The sequence below is a fragment of the Alosa pseudoharengus genome, unplaced genomic scaffold (assembly GCF_046254945.1).
Source record: "Alosa pseudoharengus isolate Yale_2024_CS ecotype anadromous, Long Island Sound unplaced genomic scaffold, YU_APseudo_1.1 YU_APseudo_1.1_scf_24, whole genome shotgun sequence".
Taxonomy (NCBI): domain Eukaryota; kingdom Metazoa; phylum Chordata; class Actinopteri; order Clupeiformes; family Clupeidae; genus Alosa; species Alosa pseudoharengus.
Window position 1 is genome coordinate 20,228,413 of NW_027468689.1, and position 24,979 is coordinate 20,253,391.

Consider the following 24,979-nt stretch of genomic DNA (forward strand, 5'->3'; position numbering starts at 1 on the left):
GCTGCGACTTGTGAGTTATTTTAATGTGGGTCTTGACTGGGCGACATTTTTTTTTTCTTTCTCTTCTCCTCCCCCTCCGCCTAAGCTCCTCACAAAACAACCTAAACACAATGAGCCGCTGCTAAAAAAGAAAGAGAAGAGACTTTGACATGTTCGAAGTCGTGTCACATACCTGACTGATTAAAGTTTTTTTTAAATATTATTTAATTATTTTTCGGTCATATGTGAACCAGCTGGGAATAATTTCCTGCCAGTTCGAGTCATATGTCGAAGTCGAAGCATATGCCCTTTGAAAGTGAACGTGAATCTGATGAAATTGAAAGTATAAATAAGCAAATGAATGGATCCTGGAATGAATCGATGAATGGATGGATGGAAAGAATGAATGAATGTTAATGTGATTACTCCGAGTGGCGCAGCCTACTCCTAAATCTGGACCTGAAGCGCGGTCGTGCGTAATTGTCAAAACTCCAGAGAATCCCAGACACCAGCAGAATGCGTTTGATGTTTGCGTCGCGAAAAAAAGGTGCAGCCCAGTGGCATCCGTGGCGGTCGGTGGCGGGCGCGGAGAATGATGCACTATTTTGGCACGTCTGTGGGGCAGCTGGGTGCACACCGGGGGAAGTTTAGAGTCCCATGGCATGGGCCGAAGGGTGGGGTGGGGTGGGGTTGTCCTCTGGAGCGGCCGGCTTGCGCTTGAACCAGCGCCCAGGGTGACAGGAGTGGGCATCGCGACCTCTAGCAGGGGGGGGCTTTGACCCCTAGAATTGCTTCCAAGACAGGCGTCTGTTCCGAGAGAGCATCAGTGGTGGGCAGCAATCTGGAGTATCTGGACTAACCTGTTTTTCTCTCTCTCTCTCTCTCTCTCTCTGTCTCTGCAGTCTTGAACTATGAGAACGTGGTAGAAACCGGTTCGGAGACGGAGGAGGACGACAAGCTGCTGGTGTCCGAAGAGGACGGCCTGCTGAACGGCGCCGCCAGTCCCATCAGCGTGGCCAACCACGAGGCCGGGTCCCCGCTGGCCGGCCACACCCTGCTGACCAAGCCCGACGACGACGACGACGACATGAGGGACAGCGGGGTCGACCACGTCTGGCACGAAAGCGACATGCTGCGAGCCTCAGTCGATGGTACTGGTGAGTTTATTTCACGTCTCCTGTACCACCGCCACTTGTTTCCTCTCCTCTTTTCTGTCCTCTTTCCTCTCCTCTTTCCTCTCCTCTTTCTCTGCCCTAATCCATCACGTCATCCCCAATGGCCCCTTCCCTCGTCCCCCGAGTTGCGGCCAGGGCGTTTCGGGTGCGTTTCAGCAGTCATGAGATCATGACCAGGCCCTCGCCGCCACGCCACGCCACGCCACGCCCCGCCGTCTGTCCCTCCGTCCGGCGTGCAACTATGAGAGCGCCGACCGCAGCGCTAGCCCCTGACGTACGACGATGTGACAGGAGAGGGCAGAGTCGGGAGATGTTAGCCTCAACCGTGACGGTGAACGCAAGCGACGGCTAGGCCGAGAAAAGGCCTGTGTGCAGTCGAGTCTGCGACCTGCACCAAAACACACACACCACACACACACACACACACACACACACACACACACACACACACCGCACTGTACCGTGGCCTTATTCGTGTTATAGCACACACATGAAAAGAACGAGGCATCAGCCCTCAGCTCAGGCGGAAGCAGTCCTCATTGAACAAATCACAGCGAATTATATTCATCAATAGCGATACGCCACAAGCAACGCGACATGATGGTTAATGTCAGATAGACGCGTCGGCACGCTGCTCCGTGATGGATAAAAGACACCTAAAATGATAATTACGCACGTTTAGAGTTATGACTGCGGCGGATGGTGGAAGCACTGTGCGTTCCTGACATCACCCAGCTTGCAGACACCTCCATTTGTAATTAAGTTAATATGAGCCAGGAGACACAACCCCCGCCTCGCTTCCCACCCAACCCCCCCAACTTTTGGTGCCTTACTGTACATTTTTTCTCCAAGCATCATTGGTGAGAGGGGCCAAGTCATGGATGCTTGAAAGATAAATACTTTTAATTAGGGGCAGAGGATAACCATTAAAGGAAGCCAGACTGCCGAAAAAGTCATTAACAATCTTAAATGAAATTTTTATTTTTATGATAGCCATTTACATGTATAATAAGAGTCAATGATTCTTGCAGCCGTGTGACAGAAACAGAGTGTGGAGAGAACTCATGTAAGACACCCTATTTAAATGAGGCGGTGTTAGCTATTCATTTCTGCTAATGAACTAGCCGTGCAGTGTGCTGAAAGGGAGAGGGAGGGGGGAGCTTCAGGAGTCTAAAAATTTAATATGCTCCAAAAAAAAAAAATGCACATTTATTGAAAGGAGCTTGGCTTACAGGATGTTGCCATTAACACTAAGTCCCCATAAGACACAAGCATTGTCTTATTTGCCTTAGTTGCTAAACAAATAGAGTCCAGCAGAGAGATGCACTCCTTGAGAAATGCTTTATAAATCATAAATTTTTTTTGTGTGTGTGTTCTTTTTTTAAGACTGCTGGTTGATTTGATAGAGGAAAACAGTCTTGGTGCCTTAATGTCTGTAATTCCAGCGTGTTGCAACTCTGAGATAAAATGTTACCCATGTGACGAAACGTCTGCCATATTTCTGTGCAAAGTGAAGTTCACCAGAGAGATGCAGGGAATCGTCTTCCCAAGTTAGTGTGGGCACCAAGTTTCTCTCTCTCTCTGTTTCTTTCTCTATCTATCTCTCTCTCTCTCTGTCTCTCTCTCTCACTCCTGGTGCCTCACTGTCTACAGTGATACCTCAGCACATAGCTTTACCCTGAGATAAGCCCTTGCCTCCTCTCTCTCTCTTTCTCTCACTCTCTCTCTCTTTCTCTCTCTTTCTCTCTCTCTCTCTCTCTCTCTCTCTCTGCTCTCCTGCCTTGTCTCGGGCTCCCTTTTGACAGGATCCCTGTCTTGAGCGCAGGAGCACGGTTAGAGCTCCTTACGGTTCCTTTTTCAGCCAGCTCCGCCACAATCGCACTTCACTCCTGTGTGTTTGGAGTCGTCCTTGACATTCTTTCATCTCACAATGGTGTGGACAACTTGTGCTGGAAACCATGACATCATTATCACTGACAGATATTTTAAATAAATCACCTGCATTCCTCCCTACCATTGACCCCCCCCACCCCCCCACCCCACCACCACCACCACCACCACCACACACACACACACACACACACACACACACACATACTGTAGACACACACACACACACACACACACACATAGACACACATAGACACACACACACACATAGACACACACACTAACTCTCCCCTCATTTTTTTTCTTCTCCAGACTGTTCAAGGATATTCAAAGAAATAACAAGAATAGAGAGACGTCTTGTTTTCACTGCGCTCGGTTCCAATGGTAACTCGGCCATAAAAAATGGAATGTTTTCAAAATAAACAGCATCAATGACGTTAAGTAAATAGGTGGAATTATGGCGGGGGGAAAGGTATTCTGGACACCTCCAGGGTTGGGGCAGAAAGTCAAACAGTGTCCTGCCTTAGGTGCATACCTCACACACACACACACACACACACACACACACACACACACACACACACACACACACACACACACAGCTCTGATTTATCAGGTAGAGGCTTACACAGCAGACTGTCAACTCACCCCAACCTCTCAGACAATAAAACTCTCCCTTTTCTCCAACCAACACAGTTTGGCTCTGGGGCCAAAACACTGTTAAGGGAGTCTTTCTTTTACTCCCCCCTCTTCACGGAGGCCAGCGAGAGAGAGAGAGAGAGAATGAGTGAGTGAGAGAGAGAGTGAAAGGAGAAGTGTTAGTGGTCTAAGCCTACCTCCTACTGGAGGCTTGTCCTCCTACCTGAACTGTTCAACTTTATTTAAGTTCCAGTTGAGAAGTGTCTCAGAGGCAGGCAGAAAGAGTCCGTAGGTAATTCCCCTGCTCATCTCCCTGAGTCACTCTCCAAACTATCCGGTGAAATAGGATTACCTTGAGTGCTCAAATGAAAGAGGAGGAGGGAAGAAGGAGAAGAAATGTAAATTTGTCTGGTCTGCCATTTTACTGACCAGGAGAAAGTGGCTGAGAGAGCGAGCGAGCGAGCGCTGGGTTTATTAGCGTTCAGCGAACCGCACAGCGGAGAAGCATCAGCGCTCACACTGCCACTTCACTTTAACCACTATATCCACACCCCGTGTTTATTTCTTATTTTTGCGTAGTGTACATTTAATTATTTCTTTTTAATCGTTCCCTCTTACTTATGTGTGACGAGAGCAGTTCAGTCAGGGGAAGAGTCCTGTCTAGAGGTGCTGCTTTGAGGCCATTTGTTCATTTCATACAAATGAACAAATGCACTAAATAAAAATCTAGTTAGCTGGCAAGTTTCTCTCTTCAGTCAAGCTCCATGTCAAGGGAAAGTTTGTACTTTTTTCCAATCCAAGTGAGCCCATGTTTTCTTCTCTAAAGCTAGTGCTGTTTTATCTGTTTGGTGCAGAAGGGAAACAGCTTTCTCTTCAAGAGTGGGCTACCACAAGCCGTCACTTAATGATTGGAATGTTTCTAAGGAAGCATGAAAACAACAGTCTTTCCCCCCCTGCGTCCTTTGCCAGAAATTTAAATAAATAGCTTTCCATAAATGAAACTTAAATGGCAACAGAATCATTTTATTTTTCTGCACTGTGAAATGGTGTTCCTTTCACAAGTAATGCCAATCAACATTCTTGCTAAATATCATTAGAACTTTTTAAAAAAACATTTTATGAGTGCTGATATGTGTCATGTGTCATTCTACATGACTTTAAAAACAAAACAAACTCATTTCTCACTTTGTACATTGATTAAATTGCCTTACAAAACTCCACATAAAATGCACATCATTTCTATGATTAGTGAAATAATAAGGGAGTTATTTTACTCCGACAAACGGCACTCAAGAAGTCGTTGTCGGTGGAGGAGAATGCTCCTATTCTGCGTGATGGCAAGCTCAGGGGAAGCACGGCTGCAACCGCAGGACTCTTGTGACTCATAGCAGGGATCACGAGTAAGCTAGGGACGATCAGACACAAAAGTCATATTTATTATGAGTCCCCATCTTCGCATACCTTGATTTAATTTCTAAAGACAGAGCGGAAAAGGGAGGACTCGTCTAAGTTAATTTCCTCTGTCCGACCAACAGTAGCATCTCTGTCTACAGTATCCGCGGTAACCCCCCCCCCCAACCACACACCCTCCCCTTCATTCTCTGACCTCCACCGGCGTCAGGAGATGTTCCTAGTCTGTTTACAGAAGCTGGTTGGGGCTTCAGACAAGCTTGCGTGCAGTTATTTATGTGTCTTACCTACGCTGCGGTCCGCCACGCCAGCACCGACTGCATTGGCTGGCCGTAGACAGCGTGCATTAGGCTGATTGATGGTGAGGACTGTAAAAGGTCACGCGGTAGTAGAACAACCACCCAGTTGACGGGAGGCGGGAACACATTCAAGCCAATTCAGTACCGAAACAGGGCCGAATTAGAACCATAGTACGCTGCTGGAAGGGGCTTCACTCTTTTTTTCTCCTCTTCTCTTCCTCCTCCTCTTCTTCTACTTCTTTTCTGTCATCCCCCTCTTCCTCCTCCTCCTAGCATCCTGGCCTCGAGGAGAGAGGGGATGACAACGGCGCCCTTTGTGCATGTTTCCGCTTTCCTCTCCTCTGATTGCTCAGGTGGACAGTGTGTCTTCAATTAATCTCTCTGTTTTGCTCAGGGAGCTGGGGCTTGTTGTGTGTGTGGCTGTGTGTGTGTGTGTGTATGTGTGTGTGTGTGTGTGTGTGTTTGTGTGTGTGTGTGTGTGTGTGTGTGTGTGTGTGTGTGTGTGTGTGTGTGTGTGAGAGTGTGTGTGAGAAAGTGTGTGTTTGCACATAGATGTGGATGTGTGTGTGTGTGTGTGTATGTGTGGAGGGGGTAGCTGTTTTTCTCCTTTGCTGCTTGTTGTCATGTTTAAGGTAAATAAGTCTCTGTCTGGTCCAGATGATAGCATTCATTAAGAACCCCCCCTCCAACCCCAGCCCACCCCCTCTGAACAAAGGACCCGGCACACAGCGCAACACAGCCATCCTTTTATTGCTCTGTACCTTAGTATGAAGGCGTCATTGTAAAGCAAAGCTCTCTGCTGGATGGTACGCTCTGACACCGAATGACAACCCCCCCCCTCTCTCTCTCTCTCTCTCTCTCTCTCTCTCTCTCTCTCTTTCTCTCTCTGTTTACCCCTGCAGATGAAATGAAAGATGACTTTGACACTATGGGGCCTGATGCCACTCTTCAAACAGTTGGAAACGGTACAGGTAAGCAAGTCCACAGTGCAGTTGTGTGTGTGTGTGTGTGTGTGTGTTTGGTTTGTGTTTGTGGCCCCGTTCCCTTATTTTGTTGTTGTTACACTGGAACCAAACCCTACCTGTCATTTTTAATTAAGTAAATGAATCTGATTTCCTCCCACAGTCCTCGTGGGCATTAAGGTCTCTTTCCATGATATCATCAGGGCTGCCCCTCATTGGCTAAGGCTGGCTTGAGTAAGCATGCAATGCCAAAATGTGAATCTTTCCCTTGATCTAGCAATGTTGTAGGTACTGCCCCGTCTCTTGCGGCTGAAATGGTTGGTGTGTGAGTGTGTGTGTGTGTGTGTGTGTGTGTGTGTGTGTGTGTGTGTGTGTGTGTGTGTGTGTGTGTGTGTGTGTGTGTGTGGTTGGGGTGGGGGTGTTGGTGTGTCCTTTCATGGAAATGTCGTTTTGGATGTTTCCGCTTATAAAAAGTGGTTTTTAACTACAGTGGAAATCCACCACTAGATTGGTGTATGGCATGGTACTCAAGACAAGTTGTCGCCATGACGCCTCCTAGTTTCATGTATTCTTTTTCTCTCTTTTTTACCTATTTTTCTCTTTCTGTTTTTCACTATGGAATGCCCACAAGGGAAGAGGGGGGGGGGGGCTCATCTTCACTGCTGCTTCTACTTCCTAAATCAAATTTCAGGCCAAAATCAAATTTGGTCTAAATATGATTTGTTTAGTTCATGTACTTTTAAATCAGGCAACAATGAGAGTATTAAAGTATATTCATTTGTCCAAGTGTAAGTTGTGAATCCCACAATGAAATCCAGATGCATTGCAAGAAATTTCCGCTCCCTTTTGTCTGCCATAATAGTGTTACATGATGCATAAACATTACACACACAGGTCATATAATGAGATTGTATGAAATTATGTGGCCTAGTTTTACTGTTCCATGCCTGTGATTTAAAAGATCCATTGGCACTTTGACATTTTCAAGACATTTTTGACAACAACACATTCCCCCACCTTGACCTTTCACAAATTAGGCCATAAAATGTTTACTGTCTAGCAAACTGCGATACACAATTTACCTTTGCCTCGAACAGCATCTAATTAAAAGGTAGCTAATAAAATTAGACCTGATATTCTTGTCTCCTTATAATTAATGTTTTTGTTTTCCTGATGCATAGCCTTAATGGCTGATCTAGTCAGGAGACAAGACTGACAGAATAATGGCATCCTGTGTAAAATGTCCATAATGCAGTCTCTCAATGTCAACTTGTCAGGTGCCAAGAGAGGGATGGGTTTTGGACTGTACACCCGTTGATGTTGTGAACCAGTAGAACCCTCTCCCTTCCTTGTTAATGAAGTCAGTGTGTATGTGTGTGTGTGTGTGTGTGTGTGTGTGTGTGTCTGTGTGTTACATTTGCTTGGTTTTGCAATGAGAGCAAGCCATCTCTTCTCAACGACGCCAGGCATCCCCAAAGGCCTGAAAAAGAGCACAACATACTCAGTGAATCTTACAGGGGGACACAGAGATTTCCTTCTCCTGCCCTCAGTCAATACGCCAGTGTGTGTCCAGCCCGTTTGTGTGTGTGTGTGTGTGTGTGTGTGTGTGTGTGTGTGTGTGTGTGTGTGTATGTGTCCTTTTTCATTTGCCCAACAGGGCCCTCACAGAGCTGCAGTTCAATCCTGTAGCCTCATTATGGTGCTCACCGTGAATAAGACATCCAATACAGCTGTTTCTCTGTATGTAAATAGAGTCATCGAAAGGCTTTAACTGTAATTTACTATTGGATCGCTGTGCGTCTCCTGATATCAAAACTATTTAGAATTGAAACATCATAATCTAACACGAGCCCGTTTGGTTTTTTGATTACCAAAATCAGAAGTGATGTGGGTAATCAAGGCAAACGTGATTTCCTCGTCGTCTGAGTGGCAATACGTTTCTACTAAAAAGGTTTCTCTGTAAAAGCTTTTCCACAATTCAAATGGTACTCTCTTTAGATTAACTCATATTTCTTATTTTAGTGGCCATTAAGTGACAACGGAGCACAGTAATTTAGACGTATCCTTGCCCAACTACTACCTTAATGTTTTTCTTAGTTGTTTTTATCACATTTAGAGCTCTGTGTGTTTCCGTCGCTGTCCTCCAACGCTACATTTTTCAGGAAGAGGGGGAAAAAATCCAATTCTCATCCTCACTCCACCTTAACCCTTTCCCACCCCCCCCCCTCTCTCTCTCGCCCCTCTTCTCCTATCTTGCAGTTAAGAATGTTGATTGCACTTCAGACTTCGAGGAGTTCTTTGCCAAACGCAAGCTGGACGACAGCGAGAGCCACGTGGTCAGTATAGCCGAGTATCTCCAGCGCGGGGACACGGCCATCATTTACCCAGAAGCCCCTGAGGAACTGTCCCGCCTGGGCACGCCCGAAGCCAACGGCCAGGAGGAGAATGGTAAGAATCCTGAGATGAGGACACGCGCGCACACACACACACACACACACACACACACACACACACAGACAGCCGTGACTTCAGTGACATGGGCAGCTGTTGGTCTCACGGATTTGCCGGATGCCTCCGTGTTTACCTACCAGCTCCTGGAGCAGCAGCTGCCAGCACCGGCTGCAATCAGATAGGGTACCTCTCTCTCTCTCTCTCTCTCTCTCTCTCTCTCTCTCTCTCTCTCTCTCTCTCTCTCTGTCTCTTTCGCTGTCTCTCTCTCTCTCTCTCTCTCTCTCTCTCTCTCTGTCTATCTCCCCCCACTCTCTCTCTGTCTCTTGCTCTCTCCCTCTCCTCACCACTCACACTGGGGAGGTGGGATTGGGTTAGATTGGATCCACCAAACATACTTCAAGTATGATGAAAGTGTGGAGAATCGCAATGAGGAAGCCACTTAAAAGCAATTAGGAAAGAGTGCTGGAATAAGCTGAGGAGGGAAAAAAAATTTAGACATATGCAGATTCACAGATTTGATTGATATGTCTAAGCCCAAGAAACTTAGAAATTCCTTATTTTTAATAAAAATGAAGAAATGTGATATTATGTTAAAGGGACTTGTAATTGACCCTATGGGTCTATTTAAGCAATCAGAAGTGTGAGGAAGCAAAGTCAAAATTCATATAGACTCTTTAAGTAGGCCATTTCCTTGGCTTACTTTAATGCCATGGGTATACAGTCTATCTGGGTTGGTGTACTGTACTTGTGTATTCGTGGTGTGTCTGTGTGTGCCCGTGTTCATGTGTGTATGTGCGTGTGTGTTTGAATGTGTGTGTCTGTGTGCTCATGCATGCATAAGTGTGTGTGTGTGTGTGTGTGTGTGTGTGTGTGTGTTGTGGGCACGGGTGCCAGGCTCAAACGATGGCACTCGGTGAAGCAGATTGCAGAGATACCTCCCATACCATTCCGGGCAGTTCGCCCGTTAGCTGCCATTGATTTTCTTGACCTTTTGGCTCTCTCTCTCTCTCTCTCTCTCTCTCTCTCTCCCTCCCTCCCTCTCTCCCTCTGTCCACCCCCCTTTCCCCCTGGCCCCGACTCCCCTGCACAGACCTACCACCTGGAACTCCAGATGCTTTCGCGCAACTGCTGACCTGCCCCTACTGCGACCGGGGCTACAAGCGTTTGACATCGCTTAAGGAGCACATCAAGTACCGCCATGAGAAGAACGAGGAGAACTTCGCCTGCCCACTGTGCAACTACACGTTTGCTTACCGCACCCAGCTCGAGCGACATATGGCAACGCACAAGCCAGGAAGAGATCAGGTGAGAGTCATGTGCCATATGTCACTTATTTATTTATTTCTGGTGTTTTTTGTTGTTGTTTTTGTTGTTATTATTAAAGACTGCTTCATTGCTCCTGTGTTCCCTGTGTTCCACTCCCTTTCTCTTTACTCTATACCTAATGCTCTATAGTCCCTCAGAGGAAAGATATCATTCTGATTGGCAATCATTATTAATTTCTCATGGCATTTTGAAGATGCAGATCTTTTTAATGGTAATAGCTCTAATTGAGGCCCTAAATGGTTTTTTGATGGCCTCCCTTGATATGGTTTTGCAGTCTTATGTTCACGATAGACTGATTGTGTTAATTTCCAATTTAGACATTTTATCTGCTCTTTAACTTCACTTCATATGAAATCTTTTATGTTATTTAAAATAAACCCTGCCATGTAGATATGTTAAACGGGCTGATATGAGCTCCTGCTAGGTGCCAGGGTTTCAAAAACTTATACAAGGCGGATTACATGAGTCAATGTGTGTGTGATACATGACACCTAAACACACACACACACACACACACACACACACACACACACACACACACACACACACACACACACACACACACACACACACACACACACACACACACACACACACACTTATATAAATGTACACAGGTACCCATACCTTGTCTGAATGGCTAAATAAGTTATGAAACACTCAGTGTTGATATTAAAATACACAAGCATTCCACATTCCTAGGTCTTTACTCACAATTTTACTTTAGTCATTTTTCATTCTTTTTTTCATCCTTTAATAATTACACAAAGTCTTTTTATACAGAACAGTTAGATTTTTTTTTGTCAGGAACAGTGTTGTGTCAATCACCCTCACTCACCTGGCCCAGCACACTGACATCCCCCCGCCTGACAGATGGTCCATTCTGGTCCCTGTTCGTCACTAATCCCCACATTAGTGCCTGTTTGTTGGCTCTGCCTGTGTGTGTGTCTCCGGCGTCTTGAAAGACTTTCCTGATGAAAGGTCCCTTGTGTGCTTCCCCCAGCCCGGCACATTAGCTGCTATCATGCTTTAAATCATACTAGGTGGAAGTCAGTGTCCAGTTGACTGGCAATTTGCCTCGGGATATCCAAGCTTGACCTTTCCCTCTCCTCTCACGCGACTATTGCGAATGTTACATGGTGAAACCCTTCCTTATTTAGCACTTCCTGTCTGTTGTCCCAATTTGTTCTGTATTAAGGAAAAAGGGAAAAGCTTCTGTGTAAGGTTATATAATCTTTTTTTTTCCCCCTTGTATCTTTGCTCCAGTGGTCTATTTATATCAGATCCTCTCAATGAGTCTCCACTAATTAAGATGAAATATTACTCACTGCCTGTCAATCGCATGTAAACAGAAAGGAATCTGCAAGAGCACTCCCCCACTTACTTATCATCTCTGAGTCACACAGGGCCAACTGGGTCATAAAAAAAAAAACACCCGTCATGTTCATATGCCATTCAGTCCCAATTATCAGTGGCAGGCTTTGGGATCAGGTTAACGGTGGTACATCTGAACTACACTGCCATCCACAGAGTTAAGTCTGACGTATGAGAGGGACAGGCAGCACGGGGGGAGGTGGCTGTTTTTTTTTTTTTTGTGGCGATGGCAGTGTGCATGATGGTGGTGGTGGTTTTAGTGTTGGTGGCGAGAGGGGGGGGGGGGGGTGGAGGGTGGGCACAAAGCAGCTGTTGCTGTTTGTTTATGCAACTCAGCAACATGCGAGCGGCGGGGTCCCTGGTCTCTCGCTGGTCCCTGGCTGGCGCTGGGGTGTCCGCCGCGGCTCCCGCTTGATCTCTGAAGGTTGCTGCTGTTTGAACAATCCTGCCTGTGTCCCGCGTAATGCCATCTGTCTCCCCAGGAATGCGGGCAGAGTCAGCACTCCCCAGCAGTTGTCAGCCTGGATCAGGGAACTGTTTCTCTCTCTCTCTCTCTCGGTCTCTCTCTCTCGCTCTTTCTTTTCCCTCTCTGTCTCTCCCTCCGTCTTGCTCTGTGTGTCGAGATCTTTTGTATTTCCTAACCGTTTAACATGCTCACCTCCCACTCTGCATTAATTGTGCACGCCTGGTGCACCCCCTCCCAGTTTACGCGCGCACGCCTGTTATTGTTGCCGTTATTACTATTATATTATGATTTGCAGAGGACTCCTTTGAATTGCAAATTCGCACAGGGGCCTCTGCGTTTGTTTACCTTTGAACAGCAAATCAAGGCCCGGCCTATTTGGTGTATTTTCAGATTATTAAAGGAGATGTTTGAAGGTTTAAATGGTCTTTAAATTCTCCCGTCAATTAAGAACATTTGTGATATTTATTTCTGCATACGTTCCTGCGTAATTAAGGTCACACCCAGGTGTGCAGAGAGAGACAGGTTTATAAAATATTCACATCTCTCAACAGCGATTATGTTAAATGAACAAAGAAGATCAGATCGCTGTCTCTAATGAGGGAAAAACGCTTTTAAAAAGGACCTTTTTATTTCATTACTTTTTTTCCCACCCAATCTGCTCTGCCAAACTCTACAGGCAAACTTGCCTGATTCTGTTTGCCAGGAAATTAAAAGGTATGAGCATTCGCTCTCTCATCACGGTCGCACTTCGGCTCAACGGAACTGGAAGTAGAATGGCAAAGATGCTGCTGCGACGCATCACGAGCCATTTGGCTTGTCAGGCGACAGCTGATTGTGATTATTTACTGAACTCTTTGCTCGGTTCTGTTTGACTTGAGCTTACGCAGCCCTTCTCTCTCTCTCTCTCTCTCTCTCTCTCTCTCTCTCTCTCTCTCTCTCTCTCTCTCTCTCTCTCTCTCTCTTCCACAGCACCCAATGCTGAACCAGGGGGCTGGCAACCGCAAGTTCAAATGCACCGAGTGTGGCAAGGCCTTCAAATACAAGCACCATCTGAAGGAGCACCTGCGGATTCATAGTGGTGAGTACTAGCTCAGCTCACACAACTCCCTTTGAATATTCATCGCCGCTTTCATTCAGGACTGTCGGGAACTTCACAGGGGGGCACAAAGAAATCGATTGTCTTTCTTTTATTTCCACTTTCTATGGAACACTTGCTCTACTCGGTTGGCCTCTTTAAGTCAATCACATTAAGTATTATCAAAAATGTATGAACTTCATGGCCTTAATTTGCCCAGGTTATTCCACAATACTATTATATCAAACTTAAACAATGCTATTTTAAGGAATTATTTTTCCCCCTTTGATTTCATATTAATGTTTGTTTCGACTTTTTGTCTTCCCTCAGGTGAGAAACCGTACGAATGCCCGAACTGCAAGAAGCGCTTCTCCCATTCGGGCTCCTACAGCTCCCACATCAGCAGCAAGAAGTGCATCGGCCTGATCACGGTCAACGGTCGCATGCGCAACAACATGAAGACGGGCTCCTCACCCACGTCCGCCTCCTCCTCCCCCACCAACAGCGCCATCACCCAACTGCGACACAAGCTGGAGAACGGGAAGCCCCTGGGCCTCCAGGACCAGTCCAACCACATGGACATCAAGACCGAACCACTGGACTTCAACGACTACAAGATGATGTTGGCCTCACACGGCTTTGGAGGGCCCGGAGGTGGCGGGGGGCCGTTCATGAATGGTGGGTCAGGGGGCGGGGGAAGCCCACTCGGGGTCCACCCTTACAACTCGGCCCAGAGCCCCATGCAGCACCCCCTGGGGATGACCATGGAGGGCCAGCTGCTTGGGTACCCGCACCTGAGCAACAACCTGAGCGAGGTGCAGAAGGTGCTCCAGATCGTCGACAACACTGTGTGCAGGCAGAAGATGGACTGCAAGCCCGAGGACATCTCCAAGCTCAAGGCGTACATGAAGGACCTCAGCGCTCAGATGGAGGAGCATAAACAGGGACTGACCTCCCCGGGGGGCGGCCCACCCGTGGGCCTGCCCGTGGTCAACCACAACGGAGCCACAAAGAGCATCATCGACTACACGTTAGAGAAGGTGAACGAAGCCAAAGCCTGCCTGCAGAGCTTGACCACGGACTCCAAGAGACAATTTAGCAATATCAAAAAGGAGAAGTCGAATCACACAGTAGACATAGGTACAGATGAGAAGAAGATGAATGAGAACAACTTAATGTTTACACCTTATTCTTGCCAATACTGCAAAGAGGCCTTCGCAGGTCCCATCCCTCTGCATCAGCACGAGCGCTACCTGTGCAAGATGAACGAGGAGATCAAGGCGGTCCTCCAGCCCAACGAGAACATGACGCCCAACAAGCCGGGGATGTTTGCGGAGAAGCACGCCATGCTGCTCTCGTCCATCATCTCCGACAAGGCCATGACGGGGCCTGTCAATCCGTACAAGGACCACATGTCTGTTCTCAAGGCCTACTTCGCCATGAACATGGAGCCCAACTCCGAGGAGCTTCTCAAGATCTCCATTGCTGTGGGGCTCCCTCAGGAATTTGTCAAGGAGTGGTTTGAGCAGAGGAAAGTGTACCAGTACGGCAATGGCAGGACGCCTCCCATGGATAGGGGCATGGAGGTGGGGCTGCCCGCTACCAACCACACCCCAATTAAAGACTCCATGACCGCCAGGTCCCCAGTGTCCCTGGTCAAGCCGCCCGACCATATCACGTCGCCGACTCTGGCGGAGCTCCACAACAACGTCAACAATTGTGACACTCCCCTCAGGCTGTCAAAAACCGCCCATTTTACCGGAACCAAACAGATGGCAGAGAAGTTGGACCACCACTCCCGCAGCAACACTCCATCCCCGCTGAACCTCTCCTCCGCGTCGTCGAAGAACTCCCACAGCAGCTCGTACACGCCAAACAGCTTCACGTCCGAGGACCTCCAGGCCGAGCCATTGGACCTATCACTGCCAAAACTCATGAGGGAAGCCAAGCACATCCTGACCATGAAAAGCCACCCCAAACCCAACAGCGTCCCCATTGACCACAACATCTCCTCCCACCGGGAGCACCTGGAGGAGCCCTTAAATCTGGCCTACCTGTCCAAGAAGGAGTTTGCCGCCTCCAACGGCAACAACAACGGCAACCTCGACAAAAGCACTAGCCACATGTTTGGCATCAACCCGTTCAGTGCCAAACCTTTGTACACACAGCTGCCCCCACAGAGTGCGTTCCCCCCGCCCACCTTCATGCCCCCGGTGCAGGCCAGCATACCTGGCCTGAGGGCGTACCCGGGACTCGATCAGATGGGCTTCCTGCCTCACATGGCCTACACGTACGCCGCAGGGGCTGCCACCTTTGCTGAGATGCAGCAGAGGCGAAAGTACCAGCGAAAGCAAGGTTTCCAGGTAAATAAGCCCGACCGTGCTGTAGCTCATTGGCATTTTTCTTTCTCCTATCTCTGCTTTTCTTTCATTTTTTTTGCTCCCTCTCCTTCTTTCTGCTGTCTCAGAAAGGATCTGTTCATTCTTCTCGCTAATTAAAAGGTACTCAGAGTCTGAAATGAGGGCTCACCTGGAGTCTGCCGAAGCTGTACAGCCTCGGAGATAAACAGCTGCTGAACGAGCCCAGAGTGACGAGGCTTCCCAGCACGCGTCATTAGTAGTATCAGCGTATAATGGCTGTTTTGTCGAGGTTATGATGTGCGACTCGCTCGTGCTCTCTCTCTTTCTCTCACACACACACACACACGCGCGCGCGCTCGCTCATTCGCTGCCTGGCAGTCTCAGGTGCGGAGTGCAGTGCAAGGCTGCATCTCAGTGCCAGCTGCTCCATCCTCCTCTTCCAGGACGGAGCTGCATCTGTTTGCCCCTGCTGTAGTAGTCTGAATCAATGCTGCGCCGTCCCCCATGCAGACTGGTTCATCTCAGGTGTCTTCCCCCGCGACGGCTCTTCTCTACGGCAAGTCGAGTGGCTGGCTGGCAGCGTCTGCCGAGACGCTCAGAGACGAGCCCCTTGAGAAGGACAGTGAACTTCTCTCCACACTCATGACTCTCTGACAGTTTTTGGAGGCTGCTTTTTCTCTCTGTCTCTCTCTTTTTTTTTTAAAGAAGAGTGAGAGAAAAGCCAAAATGAGTTCCAACATAGCAATGAATAATGCACAGACCCCCATGTTCATTATGGCTCAATGCTGTGGGCTGTTTAACATAGAGGGAACCATTTTGATAAAAAGTATTAATAATGTTTCCTATTCTAAGTTATTAAATTAGATTTTAAAAATACAGCTAAGGGCATTTAGCTCAAATTGATTGCGGAATGATAGTGCTCTTTTCTTAAAAGCCAGTGTAGCAATGTCTCTGGAATCATTGTCAGGGCACTACCAGTCCCTCTAATGAGGGCATTGCTGCTGCTCAATTTTGGTCATTTAGCGCACCTCTTGATTTAATCATTATGAGTTGGAAATTAGAAGACTGGCAATATGCCCTGCAAAGGCTTTCTCTTATTATTATGACCTTCTAATGTAATAATATTTTCTCCCATTAATTTAAGTTTAAGCCTATCGGGTTAATCTTCCCTATAAAAGAAGAACAGATAAATATAGCATTAAGGCCCTTTCATGTATAAAATTAAAGCAAATTTGAATGCAAATATATGGAATACAGTCTTATTAATCATTATTCATAATAAGACCTCATCGGTAATATCCTGCCTTTTTTAAATATTTCACAGTTGCAAACATTTCACATTGTGTGTTGGAGCTTTTCTTCCTCCACCCCATAATTACTCATTTTCTGTGTGAATATTCTTTTGAAAAGAGAGATTTTTTTCTTCTGCTCCAATTAAAAAAAAAGAATCTTTTTGAAGGCTCCTGATGAGGTGTTCGTTAGCACGTTACACCGAGCCCTGTTTAAGTTCTCAATCAAACAGCAGAAGGTGACTATATTTAGGTGACAGGTGTGGTTAAACCCTTCTTCTTGGTTCCTTTACAGGGGGAGCTGCTTGACGGCACAGGAGAATATTTGTCTGGCCTGGATGACATGACAGACTCAGACTCCTGTCTGTCCCGGAGGAAGATTAAGAAGACAGAAAGTGGTATGTACGCGTGTGACTTGTGCGACAAAACATTCCAGAAGAGCAGTTCCCTCCTAAGACACAAATATGAGCACACAGGTATATACTGTTCTAGACACTTATTTTACCCCCATGCTTTCCTTCATGTTTTTGTGTTACTAAACCCTTTCATTTCCCCCCCTCTTGCTTCCTCCTTTCTTTACCCTCGCTTTTTTTTCAGTTTGGATGTCAAAGCCAAAAAAAAGAACTAACATGTTTCTTTCCCATTGACAGGATTCCGAAAGTTTTATATTACATCAATTTAATTTTGGTATTAGATGTAGAAACAAAACAAAACAAAACAAAAAGCCCAGGCTACTACTCATCATTGCGCTTAGGTGTAGCCTGGTATATTTTTTCTCACCTGAGATTGGCAACACATTATATTTCACACGTGTAGTTTTGTTTTAAGGATAGCTTTATAATTCAATTGTTTTGATGGGAAAAATAAACAAAGTAACATTTATCACATTTTAGACTTCACAAATTTGTACATGCTTAATGTGCAACTTTGAGAGATTTAGTTGGCAAATCTCTGCCTGATAAATTATAATGCTGATTGCCCAGAGGTCTTGATTGGTCAGTTCAGTCACTGCATGCCTTGTCACCACCACCTCACCAGCTTTGGAAACCCTTAAAAGCGCGCTCCATCATTAGTACCGATGTCTGACGGAAACACTGACCTCAGTTTGTTTCCCTAGGCCTCAAAATGAGTCTTCCATCTCTGGAAACCAGTCTCTGGTTCTGTGTAACTTAACCAGTCTCTCCAGCTAACGCGACTGCAGCGCCTTGCCGCGCCATGACCTCTTTTCCTGGTCTTTCTCTCTTTCATCTGATTGCATCACTTTCCTTACCCGCTCTTCTCTCTCTGGGTGTAGCGGCAGAGGCATGCGGTGCAGACGGGCTCCGTGGCAGGAATATATGGCGGGTATAGTAGGGGAGCGCGAGGGTTAGGCCCCCGACATCAAGCATGGCAGCCATGGAAGGTGTCGACTGGCATTCCACGGCTATTTGCGGCCAGGAATTAGCCAGATGTGCTAGTGCATGCGTAGCGGGCTTGTAAACCCCCTGTCACAAGCTGTTTGAAATGCCAAAAGGGAAACTCCCGTCTCATGATTTGCGTATGATGAAGGCCCCTGTATTTCCGGATATTGCTGAGCTACAGTAAATCCAAAGTTAGAGAGCATGAACCTAGAGTGGTTATAAAGGGAGTGCCATGGGGGAAGAGGGGTGGGTGGGGGGAGGGGGGGACTCTCCCAGCATCAACGCAAACATCGACTTTTATTTAGCATAGAGGCATGATGTAATGAAATCTGTAGCCATGGATGCTCTCAGCTTCTGTTTCATTCTGCTCACTGTAGCATCCTGTGCTGCCAGACTGGTATAGCAGACCTGTCCAAAAGCTGCTGTCTCCCAATATGCGCCCATAGAAACCACAGAACATTTTTTATAAATATATTCTTTCTGTCTTTTTTTTTGAGACAGAGTGCCGTTACATTCAGAGATTCACACCGGCCTGAAGAGTCTCCAGCTCAATTTTGTTTTTATGTTTACTCCTTTTCAGCAGCTTTCCATTTGTTTGTTTGTTTATTTGGTTTTGCAATGGTTTATTTATGTTGCAGTGTGGTGCTTATGCAGACAATAAGTATTTGTGATTCTGTGTCTCCATGCTTTCTCTATAGGAGGGAAGTTTGTGATGTAAACACAGGAATGCCAGCTTTGTGCCTTATTAGTACATTTAAATCAACCACTTGTCACTTTTCAGAATATTATATTATATTAATATTATGTAATATTCACATTAATACTTAATACTTGTTTTGCTTACCTTGCAACTTAAATTGATTTGCTTGCATGAAGTTGGGAATTTATAACTAATCGCCCCCTTTCTCTTGTTGCTTTTGTTTCCGTCTCTGCAGGTAAACGACCGCACCAGTGTCAAATCTGCAAGAAGGCGTTCAAACACAAGCACCATCTGATCGAGCACTCGCGGCTGCACTCAGGCGAGAAGCCCTACCAGTGTGATAAGTGCGGCAAGCGCTTCTCCCATTCGGGGTCGTACTCGCAGCACATGAACCACCGCTACTCGTACTGCAAGCGGGAGGCCGAGGAGAGGGAGGCGGCCGAACGCGAGGCCCGAGAGAAGGGTCACCTGGAGCCAACGGAGCTGCTGATGAACCGGGCCTACTTGCAGGGCATCACGCCTCCGGGCTACCCAGACCTGGAGGATCGGGAAAGGGAGCGCGAACGGGAAAGAGAGCGGGAGCGGGAACGGGAGAGAGAACGAGAACGGGACGCCCTCCTACGCGAGGGCATGAACGGAGGTATGAGAGAACGGCCGAAGGAAGTGGACGGAACGTACGCGAAGATGGGACGACGGGAAGACGAGTTCGAGGAGGAGGAGGAGGAGAGCGAGAACAAGAGCATGGACACAGACCCAGACACGTTGAGGGACGAGGAGGAGAACGGTGACCACTCCATGGACGACAGTTCGGTTGACGGGAAAACTGAAACCAAATCTGATCACGAGGACAATATGGAGGACGGCATGTAATAAATGAGAAAACTACTGCATTCAAAAGCTTCCCATGTCTTCATCCCCACCCCAACCCACCCAACCCCACTCTGTTCTCTTCATTACATTTTATTTCTTTTTCCAAGAAATATTGTTACCTGCTTGATTTGATTTCAAAACACACTGCTGTGTTGAGGCTATACGTGCACGTGCCTGAAGCTTCTGGGAAGCTGTATCCAAGGACTTTAAAAAAAGGGGGGGAGGGTGGCCAATTCGTTCTCACACACTGATTAGAAGCCTGAACTGGGTGGGCGTGAGGGAGTGAGTGTGGAGGGTGGGCGGGAAGGGAGTTGTGTAAGAAGCTGCATTATGCAAAAAGAATAAAAAAAAATGAAGAAATAAAATACATTTTAAAAATTGTACAGTATTAAGGCCTAAAACTATGTGCGGTGCTAACATCCTAAAAAAAAAAAACCTGTGTTCCATAGTATTTATAGCACAAACTAGTAACTTGTACAAATTGCACTCTGCTTCTATAATCACTACAAAAATAATAAAAAATTATTGCCTATGTATATTTATACAGTGTTGAGTAAAAAAAAGAATCTGTGGTTTCCCCACTACAGTCATCAGTATTATGACTTTTACTTAATATGTCGTCTATGGTTTTTTCCTGTCATCTGGTCAGCTAGCCACATTCGTAGGCCTCAGCATCTCTTTATGTGAAGGAACTTAACCACATACCTGTGTGATTTCAAGGTATTGAAGTCTTAAATAGACAGTGTTTGAGGAAGTGGAAGGGTCTGGTGACAATATGAAGGACAAAAAGATGTGAACAAAGAAGGAGAAAGCCTTTGTAAGGTGTTTTTATTTAAAAAAAGCCTTATATGCAAACCTTTTAATCTGTGTGTTTTCTGCAAGTGCCATCCTTGTATAGTGTAAAAGGAAGGTGACCTGTGTTACCTTTTTTCACCAGCTTCAGTATTAAAAAAGAGAAATAGTTCACCCTATTCTTTGGAGCACCCATGACAGTATTAGAAGAATAGGCAGCAGTTCCTTAGTTTACATGTTTGTGCAATTTTTCTGTATTTTTTTTTCTTTAACTTTTTGTCAGTATTACACCAAACCATTTTGCAACAACAAAATTGCATTCATTTTATTTGTAGGTTAAATAACATTTATTTATGTGGCCCATTTTGTATTTCCTAATTTTATTTATTTCATACTGTAGTGTACAGTATTATAGTTCTTCAATATATAGATATATTTTAGTAAAAAGGAACATGGCGTTGATCATTGAGGCAAATTTTACGTAAAGAGAGCATTTATTGTGTTTTGAAACATTAATTGTGAAATGCGAATTTTCAACTTATTATTTTTGTTTTGTTTCTTTTATTTTCCAGCTACTGGAAATTCCAAATTTGGGAACTTTTGATACGATATTGTGAAAACACTGTATTTTCGACTGAAAAAAAATTCCACTTTCTTCATCTTGTTTTTTTAGCTAAAAAAATGAAGAGGGACTGTTAAAATACAATGTATGATACCATGACAGAAAAAATAATCTTTCCTGAAATGTCTTTGTAAAAGTATTATTGAATTTTTAATTTCTAATTTCTCTTGGAAATGACCATGCTCGAATAAAAGTAGCCAAATTAAAGAACAGAAATGCCTACTGTCCTCCATTCCAGTTTCAGTGTAAAATTGTATGCCTCAGATTGGATAACAATGATGGACTGATAATGAGACCAAATCACTACATTCATAAACTGTCCAATGGTACAGTGTAGTATCAAGATCACTCTGCACATTTCCCTGGGAAGCCAGATGTGTTCCTGTGTACTTCAGGCAGGCCTGTTGACAGGGGCTTGAATTGGATGAAATGATACTCAGGCACAACGCATGCTTATTGAGAATGAGAGGCAGAAACCTGTTGATCACTTGTCATAAAAGGAGACCTGTGACAGAGGCTACTTCGCTGTGAAGGAGCTTATAGCCATTAAACACCCTCTCTTGCCATGCATATTAAAAGCAACATCAAAAGACAGAGATGAAAAGGAAAGGGTTGTGCAATGCCAAACATAGCACACGCTTTGCATATTTCAATTTTTTATATTGATCCTGGTGCCATCTGATCATCCTGCATAAAGGGAAGACAGAATAAAGCTCGCCCCTTCTGACGGAACGCTCTGGAAGTGTAAACTTATCATCAAAAGGAAATGGGTCACAGAATGCGAGCTAGGCATGAGAATTATATAGACACCTGCACATATATACAAAGATGATAAGAAGTGATTTGCAAAATTGGGCCTAAATTACATCCAAATATTCCCTTTTTTCTCTGGTCCAATTTGTATTTGTTTATATAAAAAAAACTAGTTCCCAATGACTCGCAGATGTACGGCTTCCAGTCCCAGCCAGCTGACATGACATCATAGCTCTGCTTGCTCGCAGTTCTGCCACGGAGGAGAGTTTCCATGTGCGCCATCCATGTTCTAACGCCGTAAAGACAATGCATAGTTCAGCGTGGCTTCAAATGGACTGTGAAAGGAAGCTTCTTACCATGAAGAGTATTGACTGAATGATTGAGGTCCATCATCCCACATCAGACATAGACAGTTACTGCACAGTGCACATCTAGGTTCATACCGAATTATGATTCTTGCTGCGCATCCAAGAAGAACATTTGAATGGTGGTGAGACCATTCTGGCCTTGCTATGGTTAAATATTGTCACTTTGAATGTGTTCTTTGGCCAGGCCAGTGGTACATTTGGAAGTGCTTTTCTGGTGATTCATTACTAAGTTATATATATGGTCAAACGGTCCTGTGTAATATTTGCTGATTTTGTTCAGGGCTGAACAATTCCTTCCATGAATATCTCCAAATCTAGCGGTAGCAGGGATGACATCATGTAGCTATTGGCCTCCTACGGCCCATGCTTTTTTGACATGCCGGCCGAGGGGTGAATATTTCAGGTCAGACTAAGAAGATGTCCTATGCGAATGAATGCCAAACCCTTGGTCACATGGACAGGCACTCCATTTTGATTTTAATTAGGAAGCTTAATGGAAAGTGATATTCTAAAGGTCCAGTCTATTGCCTCTCACTGTAACTCTATATGCACGCTCAAAAAGGCAAAACATGTTTGGGGTTCAGTCTTGATGCTCTAAATGGTAAACAAACATGGTGGCTCAGACCAACAATTTGCATCAGGAACACAGAAAAAAGAGGTGTAATTTGATTGGCTGATTAGTTCAAATATCAACAATCTTTGTTGTTTGTTGGCTATTAATAGCTGATTATTACGCCGTTAATAATACAATTGATCATAGTAGCATCTGATATTTTTTCATACATAATTAGACAACCATTACATGTTGGTATGAGGTTTGTAATGTCTTTTTAAAGGTTAACTTCTGCATTAAGCACATGAATAAGCACAGTGGTTTGTCAAAGAAGTATCAGAATGAAATGTAGGTATTTATACCACATGAATAACCACTGGGTGATAATGTGATTGCGGTGATAAATGTGTTACTTAAGTTTATTACTCATGTGTCTGAGTTTACACACATTTAGCCTATGAGTTGGTGATCAGCTCCTAGGTGTGCATTTCACAAGGAAAATTGAACTTCTACCAAACAAAACAAAGTTTTGAACATGCTAAAAAATATGATGACAAAAATGGTGATTAACCTCCAACAAGACACAGTGTGGTGGTGGTGTTGGAGGTTACAGAAGAAGTTAACAGGGCAAATGAGAAGTTTGAAATTTTGACCTCATTAAATTATTCACATATCCATCCCCATATGCTGGCCAGAGTATTCTCAGGGCACGGGGCGGCTCGGCTGCGGTGCGGTGTGGGAGGACGGGGGTGGGGGGGGGGGGGCAGGCTTGGCGCTGACCGAGAGACAGTTCAATGACATGGAAGGAGACAGGGAGCGACTGACCAGCAGGGATTAGCCAATCCGAGTGTCAGAAGGCTGGCCAGCTGTGCCGTCTGGCCCAAGTAAAGACAGAACCGGAGCAGGTGGCGCACCCGTGTGCCAGTGGTTGAGACCCAGAAAACAAACAAACAAATCTGGGGGGGAAAAACAACAAGACAAACAGAAAAGAAAGAAAGAAAGAAAGAAAGAAAAACTTCCCCCTGGTGGGAGATAGGTTGTGTCTACTGAACAGCTGAACTTGAGGTACAAAATCAGCTTCAGCAAAAAAAAGAAGACTGTGCAAACTAAGAATGTTAGTATGCTGGCAGAGGCAAGGTTAGATATTTACAAAGGTTACAGTGGATTAACTCAGCTTCCTCAGTTTCCAGCATGGAAAGTGGTTACTATACAAGAATGACATTGCAGCATGACTATCTCTCATATTACTCCCAAACTGTCTTTGACACAGACCTGCTGGAACACAACTGCACAGTGTTACAGTGTTGCCATTAAAATACCGTACTATACGAAGTGGGCACCAGACACGTCTGTGTGTGTTTGTGAGTGTGTGAGTGTGTGTTTGTGTGTGTGTGTGTGTGTGTGTGTGTGTGTGTGTGTTGTCTTTGTGCATGGTAGAGTGAGTGATGTGTGTGTGGTGTCCGATACACACACACAGACACACTGTCTGACTGTCACCACCGTGCTCAGTTTTACTGGCCATTCGCTCAGCATTCCATAGGCTGATGTATGCAGCAGGTGCAGAAAGAGAGACAGAGAGAGAGAGAGAGAGAAAGAAAGAAAGAGAGAGAGAAAGACGGGGGGGGGGGGGGGGGGTGAGGGAGCAAGCGCGGGAGCAAGCGAGAGGGTGGGCAGTGAGTGGCAGAAAGACAACAAAGCTCTCCAAGTCTGAGGAGGTGCTGGGCTTGGGTGGAGTGGGGCGGGGTGTGGGAACAGCCTGCCCTGCTCTGAGCTCACTCAGAGTATGCTTTTTTTCTCTTCTCTTCTTTTCTTTTTGTTAAAGGGGATGCCAACAGAGTGGGCTGCCATTTTGTCTTGTCCCTGAGACAGAACAAGCCAGGGAAGAGGGAAAAACATATGCACTGACACCCAGGTATATATATGCAAGGACTAGTTAAATGGGAAGCTATTTTAAAACACCCACCACCTCACCCCCTTCCCAAAAAAAATTAAAAATGGTGATAGGGTATTATCTTCAAGGGAGTTAAAATGCCTTCAACCTTTCTTTACACATCCCAAGTGGTCTATTAAGCTTCAGCAGTCCTCTGACCAATTTAGTTTAAGCTCCGTGGAGGTGCTGCAAAATGACTTTTTAATGAAAAGCCCGATTTTATTTAAGATTCCCTTTCCCTGGTATTCATAAAAGGTGGAATTATTCTAAAAGAACATATTCTGAAATACTTTTGG

The 24,979-nt window shown here is 45.6% G+C and overlaps 1 protein-coding gene across 3 annotated transcripts; it reads left to right on the forward strand.

The window, feature by feature from the left end:
* The first annotated feature begins 926 nt into the window (after nucleotides 1-926).
* On the forward strand, nucleotides 927-21,281 carry zeb2b (zinc finger E-box binding homeobox 2b). Of its 3 annotated transcripts, none has more exons than XM_076303418.1 (8): nucleotides 927-1,136; nucleotides 6,295-6,363; nucleotides 8,614-8,802; nucleotides 9,896-10,110; nucleotides 12,941-13,049; nucleotides 13,377-15,409; nucleotides 16,991-17,171; nucleotides 19,031-21,281. In XM_076303418.1, the coding sequence occupies exons 1-8, from the start codon at nucleotides 1,067-1,069 to the stop codon at nucleotides 19,663-19,665; spliced, it is 3,501 nt and encodes a 1,166-aa protein (XP_076159533.1). In that variant the 5' UTR covers nucleotides 927-1,066; the 3' UTR covers nucleotides 19,666-21,281. The 3 variants fall into 3 exon arrangements, with proteins under 3 accessions (XP_076159533.1, XP_076159535.1, XP_076159534.1); XM_076303420.1 differs by having other exon boundaries at nucleotides 16,991-17,093; XM_076303419.1 differs by having other exon boundaries at nucleotides 927-1,130.
* The last annotated feature ends 3,698 nt before the right edge of the window (nucleotides 21,282-24,979 follow it).